Below are 18,810 nucleotides of genomic sequence, written 5' to 3' on the forward strand. Positions count from 1 at the left end.
TAAACATTGTTCTCTAAGGGAAAATAAAACAATTGAGTTTTCAGTCAACCTAAGAACTTAATAAATCCTTGTAAATAAATTTCTGGACTGTCTGCAGAACTTGGCACACATTTAGATCTCATTTCTTTTTTTGGCAAATTAGTCAACGATTGAACTCGGCTCCAATTTTTACATTTATGTTTTTGGTGGGATCGTAACACACACGAAGGCATATTTGATGCGTTTCACTTTAAAACAAATAAAAAATGAGCGTGCAGTTACGCAATAAGGCGTATGTTGAGCGGAACATAAGTGATGTAGGCGGTGTCGTCTCCATATGTATATCTCAATGAGTGCCATACTTTTTTTTGCCTTTTTTTAGCCTTGATGTCTTGATCTTACGTAAATAAAATTACATTTCGCTCAATATCAACAAAAGTAGTGTTGCGGTTTGAATTACAATTAAGTGCAAAAACACCAGAACACCTATTTACTTAGTAGTGTGCTTAGTAGGTGCCTTTCTTCATCTTTGTGTGAAGGTTTATGGAATATTAAAAGAAACTACCTATAATGTAAAAAAATGTTATCCTTGCTAAAACAGGCAACAACATTACCCACACTTTTAATTAATAACAAACTGCAGATTATAAACATTGGAGTAAAAGTTAAAACTAGTCATAAACTAAAATTTAAATATTAAATAAAAATTAGACATGGCATGCCTCAATTCTTCATACCTATCATGCCTAGTGCCTAAGTGCCTAATGATTTGTCTGTCCGCACTAGTTTTTATTGATTGCAATATTGTAATTTGTAATAATTGTCAATGTCACTTGGCAAATGTCAACTGTCGTCGTCGCCAGGTCAAACAAATAGGTAGTGGTGAAATAAATATTATTTTGTGAAAACTACTGATTCAGTGTATTTAAAATGGCTAGTATACCGTTAATGTACGCTCAAGAAGATTGCGAGCTTGGGGAGAAAGGAAACATCGAGGTAATACACTAGTTTGTATACAATTTCTTCGATCTCGTTTACACCAGATGGCCTTCACAGTTTAACTATTTACTTCACGTCGTATTATTTGTATTGTTTTTCCTATAGGTAAACATGCAATTACATTGACCTACATGAAATATAAAAGAATTAACTATAAGGAGTAATCACGACGTATTTCATAAAGACCTCGGGGAAAACCCTAATGTAATTAGAACTTTCATTTCGAAATAAATCAACCATAAAAATATAGAATCGATGTGACGTCACACTAATATGTTAATTACATCAAAATACTCTAAAATTTGCCATATTGTCTTACTTATATCACTAACTGTGCTCTGATAAGATAAACATCCATAATCTTAAAAGTCAACATCTATCCATATTGTTTTACATTTACGCAAATAAAAAATAATGTTATTTTCAATATGATTCAATTATTATATATGCATATATAACGGGTTATATATATTTGCTAGTACCTACTACCTAATAAGCTGGTGTAGGTAAGTAGGTAAATCTGTGTAAAATAATAAGCAATGCAAAATATACACAAATTTTATGACATTATAGCTACATAATATGTTAGAAAACATTTTCAATTCAATGACAATCGTAAACTCCAACTTAAAATGAAGAAAACAACATAAAATGACTATTTTCAGTTGTTACCGTTAAAGATGAAAACCCAGCTTAAATGGAATTGTAAGTTTTGTTGCACAAAATTAATACATAATTAATAATAAAATTACCAAAACATTGCTACCTCATATCAATACTGGCAAAAGACGATAACAGATAAAATACTCTATTATTCTAGGAAATATTATACATAAATAATCAGTTCCAATAATTTCAATTAAATTGAATAACAATGCAAAAAATGTATAATTTCATGAAATATTTATCTGATAGGTATATAAAATTTGTGTTTAAAGTTAAACTCTTTCAAAATAGCTTGACTAATTTTAATGAAATTTTGTCTCATACATATTGGGTAGGTCTGAAAATTGGATAAGATAATATATTTTTCTTCCCCCTATATGATTAGAGTAAGGCAGAACAACAGTTATTTTATAGCAGCTTTCTTCTACTCATAACTTTTTCTTCAGAATTATTTATTAATTGATATTTCAATGTTCAAATCAAACATTCTTTAGCGAAATTAGCACAACCATTTCCATTAAGTAGCACATTGCAAAATAACTGGGAAAAATCATAGGGCATTTTTACTGTCTTTTTTCAAAAAAAAAATTAAGGAAGTAAAAAAAAACCACAAAAATATTTTTTTGAAAATTTCCATTTTGTAATTTATTTATTAAATAAAAAATATAATTTTCGTTGTAATCGACATCAACTTTTAAGCCATCAAGTATATGATAAGTTAAGTGCTAGGATTTCCGGACAGAATTTTATCTTTATCTGTGCATTTCATGCTCACCACTGCTCGAACCGTGAAGGGGAAAACATTGTGAGGAAAACGACTATCTACTAACCCACAATCGGCCAGCGATGTAGTGTAGTGATGTATAGCAGTGGGGATATATATGGGTGGACAATGATGATGATTTTTTAATTCTTCTCTTCCAGGATGACTTCGCATACCGCAACAATGTGGTGAACGCAGACAAGGAGATCCGCCTGGGCTTCGTGCGCAAAGTGTACAGTCTGCTCACGATACAACTGCTTGTGACGGTCGCGATAGCCGCCGTGTTCCTGCTCGTCAAACCTGTACAAGTCTTCATACATTCCAAGTGGGTTATGGTTTCATTTGTGTGATGGTCTTTTTTAAGACACTTATTTAGTAAACTAGTAGATTGAAAGTATTGCTTTTACCCGAAAGATTCAATTAATTTAAAATATTCATGGTTTAGATCTATTTTTTATCACTGTATAGATGATGACTTTGCAGCTTTTGTGTTAAAATAAATTGATTCTCATCAATCAAATTCTTTTAGGAAAAATTAATGAATATCTATTATAATTAATGTTAGTGTACTATCCATAATCTATTACTATAAATAAACACCACTGTATGTGTTTATCAACTTTCCTAAAATCATTTTTAATTTTATTAAGTTATTGAATTTACTAAAAAGCCATCACTTGAATAAAAAAAATTGAAGATATATATATAAAAAAAAATAACAATCTATCTATACTAGTATTATAAAGCTGAAGAGTTTGTTTGTTTGAACGCGCTAATCTCAGGTCCGATTTGAAAAATTATTTCGAGCCCATTTATCTTGGAAGGCTAAAGGTATATATCATCACGCTAAGACCAACAGGAGCGGAGCACTGCGGGTAAAACTGCAGAGCACAACTAGAATTCTCATAACATCATTGTTTTCAGTGAGTGGATGGTATTCATCGCCTTCATTCTGAGCATGGTCACACTGTTCGCACTGATCGCAAAACGGCGGGACTACCCAGCCAACCTCTATCTATTGGCTGGATTTGTAAGTATATAAAGAAATGTTTTTAAATAAACCTTTTTTTTTTAACTCTTCTTTAGTATTAGATAGTAAGCAAGTTTAAACAGTAATGTTGGTCATGACTTGTGTTTTAATAAAATATTTTGCTTGACTTACTTTTCCAGTAATTTTTATTTAATTATATTAAAAAGAAACATTAATTAATTTTGCCTTATCGCTCTAAGCCGTCTCTGCCAACCTTAGGCAAAGGACAATGCATATACCAGTGTAGGATTTAAGAACTCAATATATCTATACTAATATTATAAAGCCGAAGAGTGTTTGATTGTTTGTTGGTTTGTTTGAACGCGCTAATCTTGGGAACTACTGGTCCGATTTAAAAAACTCTTTCGGTGTTAGATAGCCCATTTATCGAGGAAGGCTATAGGAGCGGAGCAATGCGGGTGAAACCGCGGGGAACAGCTAGTTAAAGATAATTGTATAGCTAGTATACACAGATTTTTAAATGAATATTTCACTTCCAGACAGTGATACAAGCCTACACGATCGGCGTAGTTGTATCTTACTTCGACACGTTCATAGTGCTGCAAGCTCTGGCACTTACCTTTACTGTGGTGTTCGCTCTGACGCTCTTCACTTTCAACACTAAACGGGACTTTTCCTTTGTAGGTTATGGGTAAGTTGAAATATTTAAACAAAAAATCATCCATCTTATACATTGAGATAATATTACTACGTATGGAGGAGACACCACGAACAAAATCTGTGCGCCATTTTTATGCTCTAACTAAGTTTTAAAAATTATTATCTGGTTAGGTACTCACACGAAGGCATATTTGATGCGTTTCACTTTAAAACATATAAAAAATGAGGGTGCAGTTAAGCCATATGGCTTATGGTGAGATAACATAAGTGATGTAGGCGGTGTCGTCTCCATATGTATATCTCAATGATCTTATACAGCTTATGCGTTTTTTTAAACATTTATTCATCTTTTGACCAACTTTTCAAAAACATTTGGTTCTTCTAAGCACCTTTATTATTTGGATTCTTAAAAAAAAACAAAACAATGTCATACAATAATAATTTTAATTTATGTTCAATGAATTGTTTATAAAATTGTTAACTACATTTTAAATATTTGCAATATATGTATTTTCTTAAATTATATTTGTGATATTTTCAGACTCGTAGCCGGACTCAGCGTGCTTATAATCGGTGGGCTGATACAGATTTTCCTACAAAGCTCCGCGTTCGAAGTCGCTCTATCATTCACAGGCGCCATTTTCTTTGGCCTGTTCCTAATTTTCGACACGCAACAGTTAATGACCACTTTGTCCCCAGAAGAATACATTCTGGCCACAATCAACTTATACATGGATATCCTCAACTTATTCCTGTATATTTTGCGCATTTTAAACGAAATAAATCGTAATTAATTCAGTATTATTGTAACTGTTACCTCACAAATTTAAAAATTATATTTTCTCTGTATAGATTTATATTTGATATTGTATATAAATATCGGTTTTATTCACCGGTGCTATTTATTGTTGCAAAGGTTTTAGTATTGTATCGTATTATTGTATTGGACTTTATTTTCCGTAAATGTGGCTGTGAGTGAAAGTAATGTCAGTTTATTTTCCAAACACGAATGAATTTAGTTTTGATTATTATTATTTTTATATGTATGAAGTAAGCACATTATGCCATTATTTAACTATTTAATATCAATGTCCAATTGCAAATATATTGTTTGGAAAAATTCGTTTGTTTTAATTTTATACCGCCTTTTATCCATCCCTGATTCTTGCTTCAGAGAATTAGGGTGCATATGATTGGTTATTTAGAAATCGCGTTTGAAGCGATACTATTGGTTATTTACAAACACATTCCTCGCTACACATCCTCTCACATTATTGTGGAAAAGCACTATTTAAGTAAAAAGTAAGATATAAATAGGTACCTACTTGTGTCAATCATGCATTTAAAATCATATTTGTTTATAGTTCATAATATAATAATATATGGTCTAATATTCGACGAACAAGTTAATTTTAAAAATTAGGTACCAACTTACTGAAAATGATAAAGGAGTTATAAGAAAACAACAAAAATCTATTAAAATCATGTATATTTAATACAATGAGTATTTACACTAATGACAATATACAATGAATTCATACAGTTAGCGAAATATTAACCTATACATATTAAAATTACAGTTTTATTTACTCGGATCACATTTTAAAACCATGCAAACGCACCAATCACACTAGTTTTCACATCCTCGATTTTGAACACGTTTAAAAAAATATACAGATTTACGTAATATTTTACAAAAATTATTTAAATTTTAAATTACAACTCCAATTTGACGATAAAACAGAATATTTAGATTTATTCACATTTTAATTTGTAAAACTTGCAATATACAGCAAAATAACTAAAGCCAAGATGGCGCCGACATACCTTAGTAAAATTAAAACTCCCAATTGTAATAATTAATCAGATCATTATTAATAGTAATGAAAATTATGAAGTGTGCATTTTCAACTGTATGAAACAGGTGAAAAATTAAATGAAGTGAGATTTTTTAAGGAATTTACACATGTATATTCACAATAATAAAAACTACTCGACATCATGGTTCTAATTATTTGGTGTACAATTTAATAAGATGTTTTTAACATTAGCTTTGATAACTGGCAACATCAAACGAAAAAAAAACCGCGAATATTTTTAAAACCAGAAACAATTTCATGCATCAACTGTAGCCAATTAAAACTCTTACGTCACAAATGACAGCATGTATAATCCAATCACGAGGCAGAATGTTCACCAAATTAAATTTAAATGGACCAATCACAAGCCTGCATTTTAAATACTAAATCTCCTCCAATAAGCTTTCGAGGGCTTCAATCTCCATATTCTCTTCATCAGAACTTTGCGGCGTGCACACATCGTTCGACGGATGGTGTATTTCTAAATGTATGTCCATGTAATATGCGTCCGTGAATGTTTCTGGGCAGTGTGGACATTCAAGCTCTATTGTTGGTTTGTTAGGCCTGAAAATATAAGAAAAAGTTATTTACAGTCATAAATATAAATTACTAGCTAGCATTTTTAGATTCGCCGGTGTGGGCGATATAATGAACTTTCATGACCTATTTTATCGTCAAGGGAATAGAATATTTTATCAAAATCCTTGGCGGATGCCGATATCATAATGGCTATTTGCATGCCAAAATCAATCGATCCAATAGTTTTGGCTGTGCATTGATAAACCACCTTAGCGTTGAAATATTACTATTAAAACAGTAATTTAATAAAGTCTATGAATACAACTCTGCCCAGTCTCCCCTCGCCCGCACAGCTGCGCCGGTGCTGGCTGAGCGCGTCGAACGTGTCGCAGCTCGTGTCTACTGCCCCACTGTACACAAGCCGCTCACCGCTTGACATCGTCCAGTGTGACGCGCCGGCCCAGTCTCCCCTCGCCCGCACAGCTGCGCCGGTGCTCGCTGAGCGCGTCGAACGTGTCGAAGCTCGCGTTGCACACGTAGCAGACGCACTTGTTGTGGCACGTCTCGTGCACCATCAGGTCCGTTGATGTTTCAAACTCTGCAAAAGAAAAGTTTTTTTTACAGACTATCTCGCTAGCCTATACTATAACTTCCTTAAACACATTTCGTTACGTTTTTTGGATCCAAAACATGCTGATTCATTCACAATGTTATTATTCAATCATTACAGGCTGCAAGCTATAACTATAACTATAATAGGATCGATTAAAAATTTCAAAATAAATTTCATTTTATTTAACTAGGATAACCAATAAAAAACAATATCTTATAAAAATGAATCCCAAAATGTGTTGGTAAGCTCATAACTTGAGAACGGCTTAACTGATTTGGTTAATTCTTTTTTATAATATTCCTTGAAGTTCGAGGATGGTTCTTATGTAGAGAAAACGTGAATATGTACCAAAGGCGAAGCCGGGGCGGACCGCTAGTTTATAATACTTACTTCTCTGGCAGATGGTACAGGTGTACAGAAATTCGTTCTTTTCAGGACTGAGGCTATCTGTGTGTTTTCTCTTCACCGTTTTGTATGAATGTTGTGCTATAACATGGGCCTGTAATAGAAAATATAGTTTTTATTGACTTGTTACTTGTTTATAAGATTTATAACTCTCAACAAGTAAATAAAGTACTAATGGTATTTTTTATCTTATTAAAATTTGAATTTATTACTATAAAACTATATACAAATAAGGTAATCAATTCACAAGAATTTTATTATTTCATTTGGATTTTACACTACTACTACTAGTAAAATAAAAATAATTAAAAAACAACTAACCTTAAGTCCACTGATACTTAGAAATGGTTTCATACACAATAAACACTCTAAAGGCAGGTCGGGAGCTACATTTTCATCCACATCGTCCTCACTAAGGGGCTCATCTTTTATCTTAGTTGCTAAACTCTGAAAACACACATTATTGGGTACTCACTTATCACAACACAATGTTCATTGATTTGTGATATCACTACATATTATTAAAAAAGTCGCTTTCTCTGTCCCTTAATGTATGCTAAAATGTTTAAAATTATGCAGATTTTTGTGCGTTTTTTAGATAGATAGAGTGATTTAAGACAAAGGTTTTAGTATATATTTTATTAGGTTTTAGAGAAAGCTAGTGTAAACATAGAAGAGTTTAAAATTAGTTATAAATTATAATTTTACTATTGACCAAAATTGATACAGTCCCTCAATACTATTCCAGACAGGTCACAAGCAAAATAAAATACTTACAGGAATACCACTTGCTTCATCGCCATTAGTTAAAACACTATTCATATTTTCGTCACCCTCGTTTTTACTGGGCGGGGGAGATTCATGTAACCTGGCCATTTCAGCATTTAGTTGACTAAGGGAAATTGTGCCTGAAAATGTTTCAATAAATATTATTTTTCTATCATTTTTATACAATAGATAGCATAGATTGCATTAACAGATCTTAAATTCAAAAACTTGAGTATTGAAAAATAGTAGTAAAAAATAGTATTGAAAAATACATATTATTTATAAAAAATAAAAAAGTGGAATCAGTTAAACAAATTAGACTTTATTTGTTTACTTTATATAACAATATGTAGTACATTCTATGTTATGATATTATGTATAATATTTACCAAAATGACCTATTTATCAGTGTTTTTTAAACAGAGATAAAAAACATATTTACACTTAAATGTTACAGTACATGAGTTAATTAAAATTAATTTCAATGTTATCTAACACATTAATTATTAATTTAATATTTACCATTTATTCTAACAGGTGCATTTTCATCCCATTCTTCAGCCTCTATTTTAATATCTAATTTAGGAAATTCCTGTGTTTGGTCTGTTCCATTCATATGTCCGTAATATTCATCATCGGATGGAACTTCCTCTTTAATTTTCACATTATCATACAAATTGTCCATGTTTTTATCAATCTGTATAGGTTTAGGCCAGTAATTATCCTCTCCATTGGATTCTTCTATAAACCTCTGCTTTAAAACTTCATCTGTTCTACGAACTATTTGAACAAAGTTGTTAGCCTTTTGCAACATTTTGTAACAATAATGGCAGAGTACTTTGGAATGCTTATCCGTTTCTAAAATCTGTGAAAGTTAATGCGGACTTTATAACGAAAAATAAATATATAAAACCAAGTTTAATCGTAATAATAAATTACGCAAGACATACCTGTACATGAGTCAATTTTATCAAATCTTCCACAACTGTATTCTCCATTCCGGTCCATGGAGGTTCCCAGCACTTAAATAATTCATATCTCTCTCCTTCGCGGCACTTTTGCAAACAAGCACGACATTCGACATCGATAACTTCATTGTGTTTCGTTTCATCTTTTAACATCTTAGGTGTAAAACTAAAAATAAAGAATAATTACATTCATTTTATTGCATTTCTGTGTAAAAGTAAAAAAAAATAACAATATTTATTTAATTTTATGACATTCAAAATTAGGCAGTGACATTTCATATTGACATATGCTACAGACAAGATTTATCAAGGATCATTATTAAAAATTGAAATAATATAATAATATGAAAGTAAATATGGAACAAGATTATGTAGTTATATAAAAAAACTAGTTAATATAATTTAATTTTAAAAATCATAGACAGAACTCTTGGCAACAAACCTGATAAAAACTTATTTTGATACGACAAATCACATTTAGACTAAAACCTTATCAACAATGTCACTTTACACTTTACAATAAGGATTAATATTATCAAATATTAATTGCAAATAAAGTAAATTATAAAGGGAAATATTAATAGAACTGAATATTTTTGTTGTACTAATCGTAGTTCACACTAATACAAGAGCACCGATAAAATAAAACTGACAGACGCGTAATGTACTGTTCATCATATGGATTTTAGTCTATGACCAAGTAAATTTTTTAGTTATCAAAATAATGAAAAGTTTATAAAAACACAAAAATTATAAACACTATGTAACTATTATATTATTATCAATATAACTTAATGAGTTAAAGAGATAACTAACATTTAATTTTTACAACATCGAAAGCACTTCGAAAGGTACAAAGAACGTGTGTCGTGTCGTGTAGACATCGTATAACGTATTGTCTATGTCCTTTCTCGAAATGTCACATTACAAAATGTTGCCAGTAAACCACCAATTATTTACCCAAAAAAGGAATAATTTGATAAAAATAGAAATGAAAATAATTTGCAATTTTAAATATTTGAATTAGAAAAAAAAAAAGCCTCTTGACATATTATATTTTTTGTCCAAAATTGTATTTTTGAGTGTACCTAGTACATACCACAAATACCTGGATTTTATTTTATATTATGTTATGATTATATCAAACAAACTCAAATTAATCAACAGAATTATAAATAAATTTCAGATGAACATCTTAATGAATCTTATAAGCAATAAAAAAACACAGTTGACACATGGTAATATCCCAAAAATGTTCAGGGCAGCATCAGACAGTGCTGTTTAACCCAGGTAACATGAGAAGGTAATGAAAGGGAAAAGTAACCATTTTTATTTTTTGTAAATTAATGTGCAATATATGTACCTTGACTTAGATTTAGGTACTGGTTTAGGGAGCTTTAATCTTGGTATTGCATTCTTTTTCAGCCTATGCCTCTGTCTATTCGACCCTGTAAAATTTTAAATAAAGAAATTGCTGAATTATAGTTCCATATATGAATGAAATAGTTACAAAAATATGGAAAATAAAATACCTGGAAAGAAATCATGTTTGACAAAATGTTCCGAACACACTCGGACAAAACGAGAAGCTGGTTTGGGCAATTTCAATATTGTCTCCCAGTGCTTCTTGAGTTTTTCATTGGAGGGGAAACTGTGGAAGCTTAAACCTTCCCTATCATGGTTCATACACTGAGGGACACAGCAATAGGAACTATGTTTGTACTTTTTCTTGGTCACTCCATTAGAACTCATAGTTATTATTTTTCTATCTAAAATTACACAGTAATTAATAACTTTTACTTTGGTAAGTTAACTAACTTTCGTGGTAAAACATTATAAAAGTTAAGATAAACATTACATTAGGTACATAGTTATTATCACTTGATTATAACTTCACACAAAATAGTTGCTGCACAAACATAACATTTCTATTTTACTTCAATGTAACTGTACATATGTTTCTATAGAAAACACAATAATATTTAATTACATTTAGTAAATAATCATAAAGCACTCATGCAGTCATTAGGCACAATATTTATGGGAAGTCATCAAATTTTCAGTCTTGTTTTGAACACATTTTTTAAAGATTAAGTTCAGCATTCTGTTCGTAACTTAAGTTGTATTTAATATACGCATTCACAATAATTTCAACATTTCTTTAATGCATTTTTAAATTTCACCGTATTTGAAACAAAAATTTAAAAACTGACAAGTTGACACAATACCTACCTAAGCGTTTTTAAACTATCTAAGTACTATTTAGACTCTTGGACCTTGGTGTGTAGGTACTGTCAGTAGTTCATTGAACAATAAATTTTTAATTTTTGGAACCAGAAAGCTTTAAAAGTGTTATTGTGAAATCAGAAATGCAAACGCTTGATATTAGATTTTATATTATCTAGGAATTTGCACAAAATTGTTACGGTGACATGCAAACACAATTTTTACTATTGTCACTTACATGGAAAATCGAATAATGTAAGACGTCTTTTTATTATAAATCTGTCGCCTTCGTGGAATATCAGCAATTTCAACGTAGAAAGTTAATTTCTATTTTTAACACACTCTTTGCAAGACATAAAACAATACTCACTTTACTACTCACGAATAAGTGAACGATTTTTGTAGCACACCACGCTTACACCACGCTATTAACATCACATAAGGTTACCATTCACTATTAGGATGTAACGGATTGGCGCGAGCGGTAAGTTCGTTACGGATTAACAGAAGGAAATTGAATAACTGGTAAAGAATATGACGTATATAAGTGATGCATTCTAGAATTTACGTAATATTTAGAACATTTAAATATGTTTTTTATTACAATTATATCTTTTAAGATTTTTTATTAATATCAAGAATAAATACCTTTGGTAGATTATGATGAGACAAGCAAAAAATAGAATTATAGGCAAAAAGTATATTTATTGGATCTCTAGCATGATCCCAGCGTGAATGGTCGGTGGTCCTGACTAGTTGACTACAGAGTAATTAGCCGACTTGTGTGAACTGAGTGAACTGACTGTCCTTTCTGGCAACTTGACAATAAACTGACAAGTGACGGCTGTCAAAAAAACGTGATAGTCCTCGTGTTGAGATTTTTGGTAAACATAAATTAATAATCTGCTCGTTCTATGAAATATATTTTCTAAAACTATTTAATCACAATGGAAGAAAATACGCCATCAGTTAGCTTGGTATCATGTATGCACTTCGTACGCCGAGGCGTTGCAAAACCGGTCCCCGAAAAGGTACACTAACATTGGTTTTTCATTAATTACGTTACAATTTAATGTTATAATGGAATACATAAGGTAAGAAAAGAAAAAAGAAAAGAGTGTTTCCTTCCCAATAATACATATTCGTATTGTTACAGATTGAATTGACTGAAAAGGAACTTGAAAAAATAATCAAACAAACAGCTGATGATTTAAGGTAGCACGAATTTAATATAAATATGTAGAATTGTTAATTATATTTAAGTACCAGTAGCTATAATATTCACCGATATTATAAACATATTGCTGAGTTAAATACACAAACTAAATAATCATATTTAAATGCTTGATATTATTTTCTGTTACTGCTATTTTCCTTGTTGTATAATATATTTTAATTTATAGATTAACAGAACAGGGCGATGACAACAGTGACTCAGAAGGCAATGAAGCAAGTGCAGCTCCTGAGCCTGCTGATCCCAATGATGAGTTCAACTTTGAGAAATATGACGAGGAGGATGATAGTAATGTCCTTATATATTTATATTATATTATAGTTTCAGACTTCAGTATATATTTTAAATAATTTTATAAAAAAGTATGTTTTAAGTTAACCCATTGAGCCCCGAGCGGCCCGATTGGGCCACAATACAATAGATAAATTTAGAATTAAATATCATATACTATCTATAATGCTTAAAATGTTAAATAATTGTATCCACAGCTAATCCCATTGGTCTGGGAACTATAGCCACATTGCCTAACCTTGGAGATCTGAGTGAAGATGTTAAAATCAGGGTAAGGAAATAGTGATACTTTAAAAAAAAGTTTCACTTTGAAAACAAACAAATGTTAATTTATTAAACATATTTTGTAAGGATTGATTTTTATCAAAGTACTCAATCATGACCCATTAAAAATTTTAAAAGTGAATTCTTAGTTTTATTCATTCATTATAATTATTATTGTTTTTATTACAGACTGATGGTGCGGACAGTGATGAAGAAGATGACATAATAAAATCTGATGATAACCTGCTTTTAGTGGGCCATGTAGAGAGTGATGCTAGTATTTTAGAAGTTTACAGTAAGTACATATTGGAAATGAGAAATGTATATCAATTATCAATAGTGTATTACCTGTACAATAACCAAACCAAATGTTAGTTTTCATCAGTAGAAAACTTCATGATATTCTTTGTTATATGCTGTAACTATCTGGGTCATAAAATCAATTTGTATTTGCATACATTATGTTCAACCATATCTTTTACTAGCTGTGCTCCGCTTCTGTTGGTCTTAGTGAGATGATATAATATAGCCTATAGCCTTCCTCGATAAATGGACTATCTAACACCGAAATAATTTTTCAAACCAGACAAGCAATTCCCAAGATTATTGCGTTCAAACAAACAAACAAACTCTTCAGATTTATGATATTAGTATAGATTTTTGATACTACAATATAACAATACTTTTATATATATATCTTCAATCAAATTAAACCTCTATTTTCAGTATACAACAAAGAGGAGGGATCATTCTATGTTCACCACGATATAATCTTGCCATGGTTCCCTCTATGTATAGAATGGCTGAGCCATGACCCATCAGATCCACAGCCTGGTAAGTAACGTATTTTAGTCTTAGTCTAAATAGCCTCTTCACAATGAGCAGCGTTGGCCGAACAAGTGATCGTCGATGTTTGCCGCCAATTCGGCGATTATGAATAAACATTACGGCCTATCATAGACATTTAGGCCCTCTACACTATGATGATTGTCTCTACTCGCCCAACGTTGCCTGTTGTGAAGAGGGCCCATTATATATGCCAGTATTGAAGTCGTTATAAGTAAGAAGGAATATTGTGGTATTGGTGGTGAAGTTGACTTCAAACTGCATAAGAGTTTGATATTCAGAAAAAAATGGAATAGTTTTTTATTGTATGTATAGAAATTTATTAATTTATTACCTTTAAAGCGTGTGAAAATGTATTAAAATCTGCATTGTAAACTAATATTATATAAAAAAAATAGTATCATCAATGCTATTATAGCAGAAATAACACTGCAAAATCCGTAAAAAATAACTATAGCGCGATGCAGCGTCGCTTAGCGCCATCTATGATCGACATTACTCAACATCGCGTAGACAATTTACTTGCGAAAATATAGCTAAGCACAATAGTATATTTGAATTTAAAACAAATGGTACAGTAAATTTATAAAAATGAGCAGTTATAAAGGATTTAAAATTATATATTATTTTTATAGCATACTAGCTTTCCGCCTGCGGCTTCGCCCGTGTTTTAAAAGAAAAGCCAGCATAGTCCCCGTTCCCATGGGATTTCCGGGATAAAATCTATCCTATGTCCTTTCTCGGGTATCAAAATACCTCTATACCAAATTTCATGCAAATTGGTTCAGTAGTTAAGGCGTGATTGAGTAACAGACAGACAGACAGACAGAGTTACTTTCGCATTTATAATATTAGTATGGATTTTAGAGAATCTATTTGAAAAAGTTTTAGTCGATCATAGATGCCTAATTCATACAATTTTTGTTCGAAATCTTTGGAAAACGGAAATTAAATACGCAATATTTTTCTTCCACTGTCATTTTATGAAATTTTATTTTTATTTCATATAAATAGCATAAAAAAATCAACGATTGATAACATTCAGGTAACCTATGTGCGCTGGGTGGGATGGATCCCGTCATACAAGTATGGGATTTAGACATAGAGAACTGTCTAGATCCAGCATTCAAACTCGGCAAAAAGCCTAATAAGAAGAAGAAAATACAACGCGTCGGACATAAAGATGCTGTTTTAGATTTGTCGTGGAATAGGAATTTTACGTGAGTACATTTTATTTCTATTATATTTTACTTATTTAGAAATTTTTATAAATGTTATATTTACAGTAGCCTGATGAATTAGACTCTTTCTTCGCTGTCAGAATTAAAATGGCGTATATTGCCGACAATTTTTTTTATTTTTTTTTTTCAATACTTATCGTTTTCAGTCAGAGTGTGCAAAACGATTTCTAAGCTTGATGATTAACACCGAATTTTTTAATTGGACTAAATAAACGGCAGTAAAATTATTTTTTTCTGTTAAAGTATATTATTGAATTATTATTAGGCACGTGATGGCGAGCGGGTCTGCGGATAACACAGTTCTGTTGTGGGACCTCGATCAGGGCACGCCGCACACGAAACTTGATTACTTCCAAGATAAGGTTTGTTTCTTTTTTTGTAATGTTTTTTGCTGGTCTTTTCTGTGTTTATTGGAAATGTTACACAATACTTATTTATGTGATAAATACACTAGGACTATTTTGAAGTAGAAGAAGAAGACGATTTCATTTCAGAGAGTCAAAGCTTAATTTTTAATCATACTTTTCAATACTCTAGGTCCAATCGCTCGTATTCCACCCGCTAGAAGCGCAAACGCTACTAACCGGCGCGTGCGACGGTCACGCGCGTGTCACAGACTGCAGGACACCAGACGCGCACCGCACGTGGGCGCTCGGCCCCGAGATAGAGCGCGTGCTGTGGGATGTGCACAGTCCCTTCTGCTTCGCGGTGAGTGTTAGCTGTGCGCGCGGCACAGACTGCAGTCTGCACGACTGAGTTAGTTGAACACGCCAGGTAGGTGCAACTGACACCAAACCAAGTGCAACTGACACCAAACCAAGTGCAACTAACACCTAACCAAGTGCGACCAAGACCAAAGTCCGGCAGGTGCAGGTTACGATGCGACGGAGCCTCGCTTAACAGTGATTCTTTTTCTGTACAGTTTTTAAATAAACTGAACTTAACCTATCTCATCATATCGAATGCCCGTTTCATAAGTTAACGCTCATCGATAAATTAAAGGGAACGGGCGAGCGAGACGGAGAAGGCGGGTAAAAATATGAAAAAAAGAATGTCCTTCTTAAGTAAAACATATTTTATTGAACTACCCACTATAAATTTACTATTGTTTTTCTCTATAATTAGATGAGCAACAACGAAGGCAAAGTTGCGTACGTGGACTGCAGACAGGACGAACCGTTGTGGACGATACAGGCACACGAGAAAGAGGTTACAGGTATGTCGTTTATTTAGGAGCCCGAGTTGAACTGAGAAAAAAATTAAACTTGAATCTCTGTTTCTTTACTTGTATGAAAACTAGAATTAAATAAGTCATTCAGAAATAATGTTTTCTAAAATAATTTTATCGTTTACACTTTACTAATTTAAAATTTATTATAAAATTGGTAAGTATAAAAAAGTAATCACAAAAATGTTTCCTTTTTTCATTCTCACTACAACATCATTCAATTTCTTTTTAATATTTTATCATTTCTTACAATGAAAAAGAAATTTAAATATTTTTTATTAATTTCAGGTCTAATTCTAAGTGATAAGATACCCGGTTTGATGATAACCGTTGGTACAGATGCGAAACTAAAGACATGGGACATAACTAGGTGAGTGAATATTTATTTAATATCAGATTGCTAGCTGTAAAAGGCACTGAAAAATAAATATAATTGTAAAATTGTCTGCTATACAATAAAATTAAGAGTTTAACAGATTTTAGTTGGTTCGCTTTCTGAGTGTCATAAATTAATTCTCGGAAATCTTTGAACGCATGTAAAAAATTTGTAAAAATAATAAAACAATTAAAATAATAATAATACGTATCAGTAAATGCATAGTAACACATAAGAAACAAACTTTATTTTCACACATTTATTACCACAAAACTTATACAAAAATAAAAATGTGTGCATGTAGTAGTGTACACACGTAAGAAGTGAAACTTCTTTATGACCTTATTTTTCAAAAAATAATTTACTATATGCAACTTTACAGAAATAAGCGGATCCACGCGTGGTAGGGATAAGAAAAAGATGGCGCGTAACGGAAAAATGTCATGCGTAACGAAAAAATGTTACACTAAATTTTTTATAAATTTATAAATATAAATTTTTTTCCAACCCCGATAAAGAAGTTTCATTTCAATAATAATACACATCAGTAAAGGCATAGTAACAACTAACACATAATAACAAAACTTTATTATCACACATTTATTACCACAAAACTCATACAAAAAAGCAGATCTATCGTAATAATAATAAAAAACAATTTAAATTCGTCAGTGCTGGCGCCGTACAAGTAAGCGAGCGGGCTGGCCGTGTTGGGCAAGCGCTGTGTGCGGCCGCCTGCCCCGACCACCCGCTGGCCGTGGCCGTGGGCGGCGACAACAAGCAGAACTGCATCGAGCTGGCCGACCTGACCAGCAGTGACGAGGGTAAGTGTGTGTGTGTGTGTGTGTGTGTGTGTAATCTATACTAATATTATAAAGCTGAAGAGTTTGGTTGTTTGTTTGAACGCGCTAATCTCAGAAACGATCAGGTCCGATTTGAAAAATTATTTCGGTGTTAGATAGCCCATTCATCGAGGAAGGCTATATACTATCACGCCATGACCAACAGGAGCGGAGCCACGCGGGTGAAACAACGGAGCGCAGCTAGTGATAATATAATAATTCAGTTTGCCAACTTTATAACTGGGTGTGCCATTACAGTTGTAAAGGAAGAAATTACAGCAATATATTTGACCAAATTCGCAAACAGTAACATCTATTGACTTGTATGTTTTAGTATGTAATATCTCCGATAGATAGATAAATACTGCTATCGCTATCGTTTGTCTAATTTTGAAAGGAAGAAGGGGTTGGTCATATTTATAAATATAGCAGTCATGGATTCCTTGACTATTTTTTAAATATAAAAAACTCGGTAAAGAGTGAACCCATACATAGATTTTATTATTTTATAATTGAAGAAATTAATTTCTAAAATGAATCTATAATTTGTATCTAAATTCATAACTTTATTCATGTGATATTTTTTTTTTTCGCAGTCATGAACCGTTTCGGATCACGGCCTCAAGTCACCGTGTCAGCAGAAAATACAGAAGCTATGGAGTCATAGACAATAATTTTATAGATTAATAAGAAAAAATAAAATTTATATACATATTTCAATCGTGTTTCTCCTTAAAATACTGTTATGACTTATGAGTTTCGAGGGTGTTATAGTAAAAATCCAAAATGTTTAATAATATTTTTATTTCCAAAAATAAAAAGGAATATATAACAATAAAATATAAATGATTCAAAATGTACAGTTTATTAAAATACTGGTAATCCATTATTTGGAAAATACTGCCACCGCTTTGAGAAGATCCTTAAACCCAATTGTTTACAATTTTGACGCGCAGTCACTGCAACAAAATTATAACTTTTAGAAAGGTACTTTTAACTTATTTACAAACTAATGGTACTAGATCCCATCGCAAGATTATTGCGTTCATAGTTTTATGAAGAATATAATAGG

At 31.8% G+C, this 18,810-nt stretch overlaps 3 protein-coding genes across 7 annotated transcripts; 2 read left to right on the forward strand and 1 right to left on the reverse strand.

The window, feature by feature from the left end:
* Nucleotides 1-817: 817 nt before the first annotated feature.
* On the forward strand, nucleotides 818-5,178 carry LOC123704693 (protein lifeguard 4-like). The gene is made up of 5 exons (XM_045653125.1): nucleotides 818-975; nucleotides 2,569-2,732; nucleotides 3,332-3,437; nucleotides 3,938-4,089; nucleotides 4,600-5,178. Exons 1-5 carry the CDS (start codon nucleotides 910-912, stop codon nucleotides 4,850-4,852), a joined length of 741 nt encoding a protein of 246 aa, XP_045509081.1. The 5' UTR covers nucleotides 818-909; the 3' UTR covers nucleotides 4,853-5,178.
* Nucleotides 5,179-5,530: 352 nt separating this feature from the next.
* Nucleotides 5,531-11,786, reverse strand: LOC123703697 (zinc finger protein weckle-like). Of its 5 annotated transcripts, none has more exons than XM_045651800.1 (10): nucleotides 11,655-11,786; nucleotides 10,723-10,959; nucleotides 10,554-10,638; nucleotides 9,173-9,356; nucleotides 8,745-9,087; nucleotides 8,232-8,362; nucleotides 7,776-7,901; nucleotides 7,440-7,548; nucleotides 6,866-7,034; nucleotides 5,531-6,481 (listed from the first exon to the last, which is right to left on the reverse strand). In XM_045651800.1, exons 2-10 carry the CDS (start codon nucleotides 10,940-10,942, stop codon nucleotides 6,301-6,303), a joined length of 1,548 nt encoding a protein of 515 aa, XP_045507756.1. In that variant the 5' UTR covers nucleotides 10,943-10,959; nucleotides 11,655-11,786; the 3' UTR covers nucleotides 5,531-6,300. The 5 variants fall into 5 exon arrangements, with proteins under 5 accessions (XP_045507756.1, XP_045507748.1, XP_045507739.1 ...); XM_045651792.1 differs by lacking the exon at nucleotides 11,655-11,786 and adding an exon at nucleotides 11,181-11,375; XM_045651783.1 differs by lacking the exon at nucleotides 11,655-11,786 and adding an exon at nucleotides 11,049-11,375.
* A 452-nt stretch (nucleotides 11,787-12,238) lies between these two features.
* Nucleotides 12,239-18,458, forward strand: LOC123701988 (periodic tryptophan protein 1 homolog). The gene is made up of 13 exons (XM_045649622.1): nucleotides 12,239-12,447; nucleotides 12,573-12,631; nucleotides 12,820-12,938; nucleotides 13,139-13,212; nucleotides 13,395-13,500; nucleotides 13,932-14,039; nucleotides 15,097-15,271; nucleotides 15,558-15,654; nucleotides 15,830-16,000; nucleotides 16,418-16,508; nucleotides 16,809-16,890; nucleotides 17,569-17,720; nucleotides 18,335-18,458. The coding sequence occupies exons 1-13, from the start codon at nucleotides 12,364-12,366 to the stop codon at nucleotides 18,403-18,405; spliced, it is 1,389 nt and encodes a 462-aa protein (XP_045505578.1). The 5' UTR covers nucleotides 12,239-12,363; the 3' UTR covers nucleotides 18,406-18,458.
* Nucleotides 18,459-18,810: the final 352 nt, after the last annotated feature.

This window comes from Colias croceus, chromosome 2 (genome assembly GCF_905220415.1).
Source record: "Colias croceus chromosome 2, ilColCroc2.1".
NCBI lineage: Eukaryota > Metazoa > Arthropoda > Insecta > Lepidoptera > Pieridae > Colias > Colias croceus.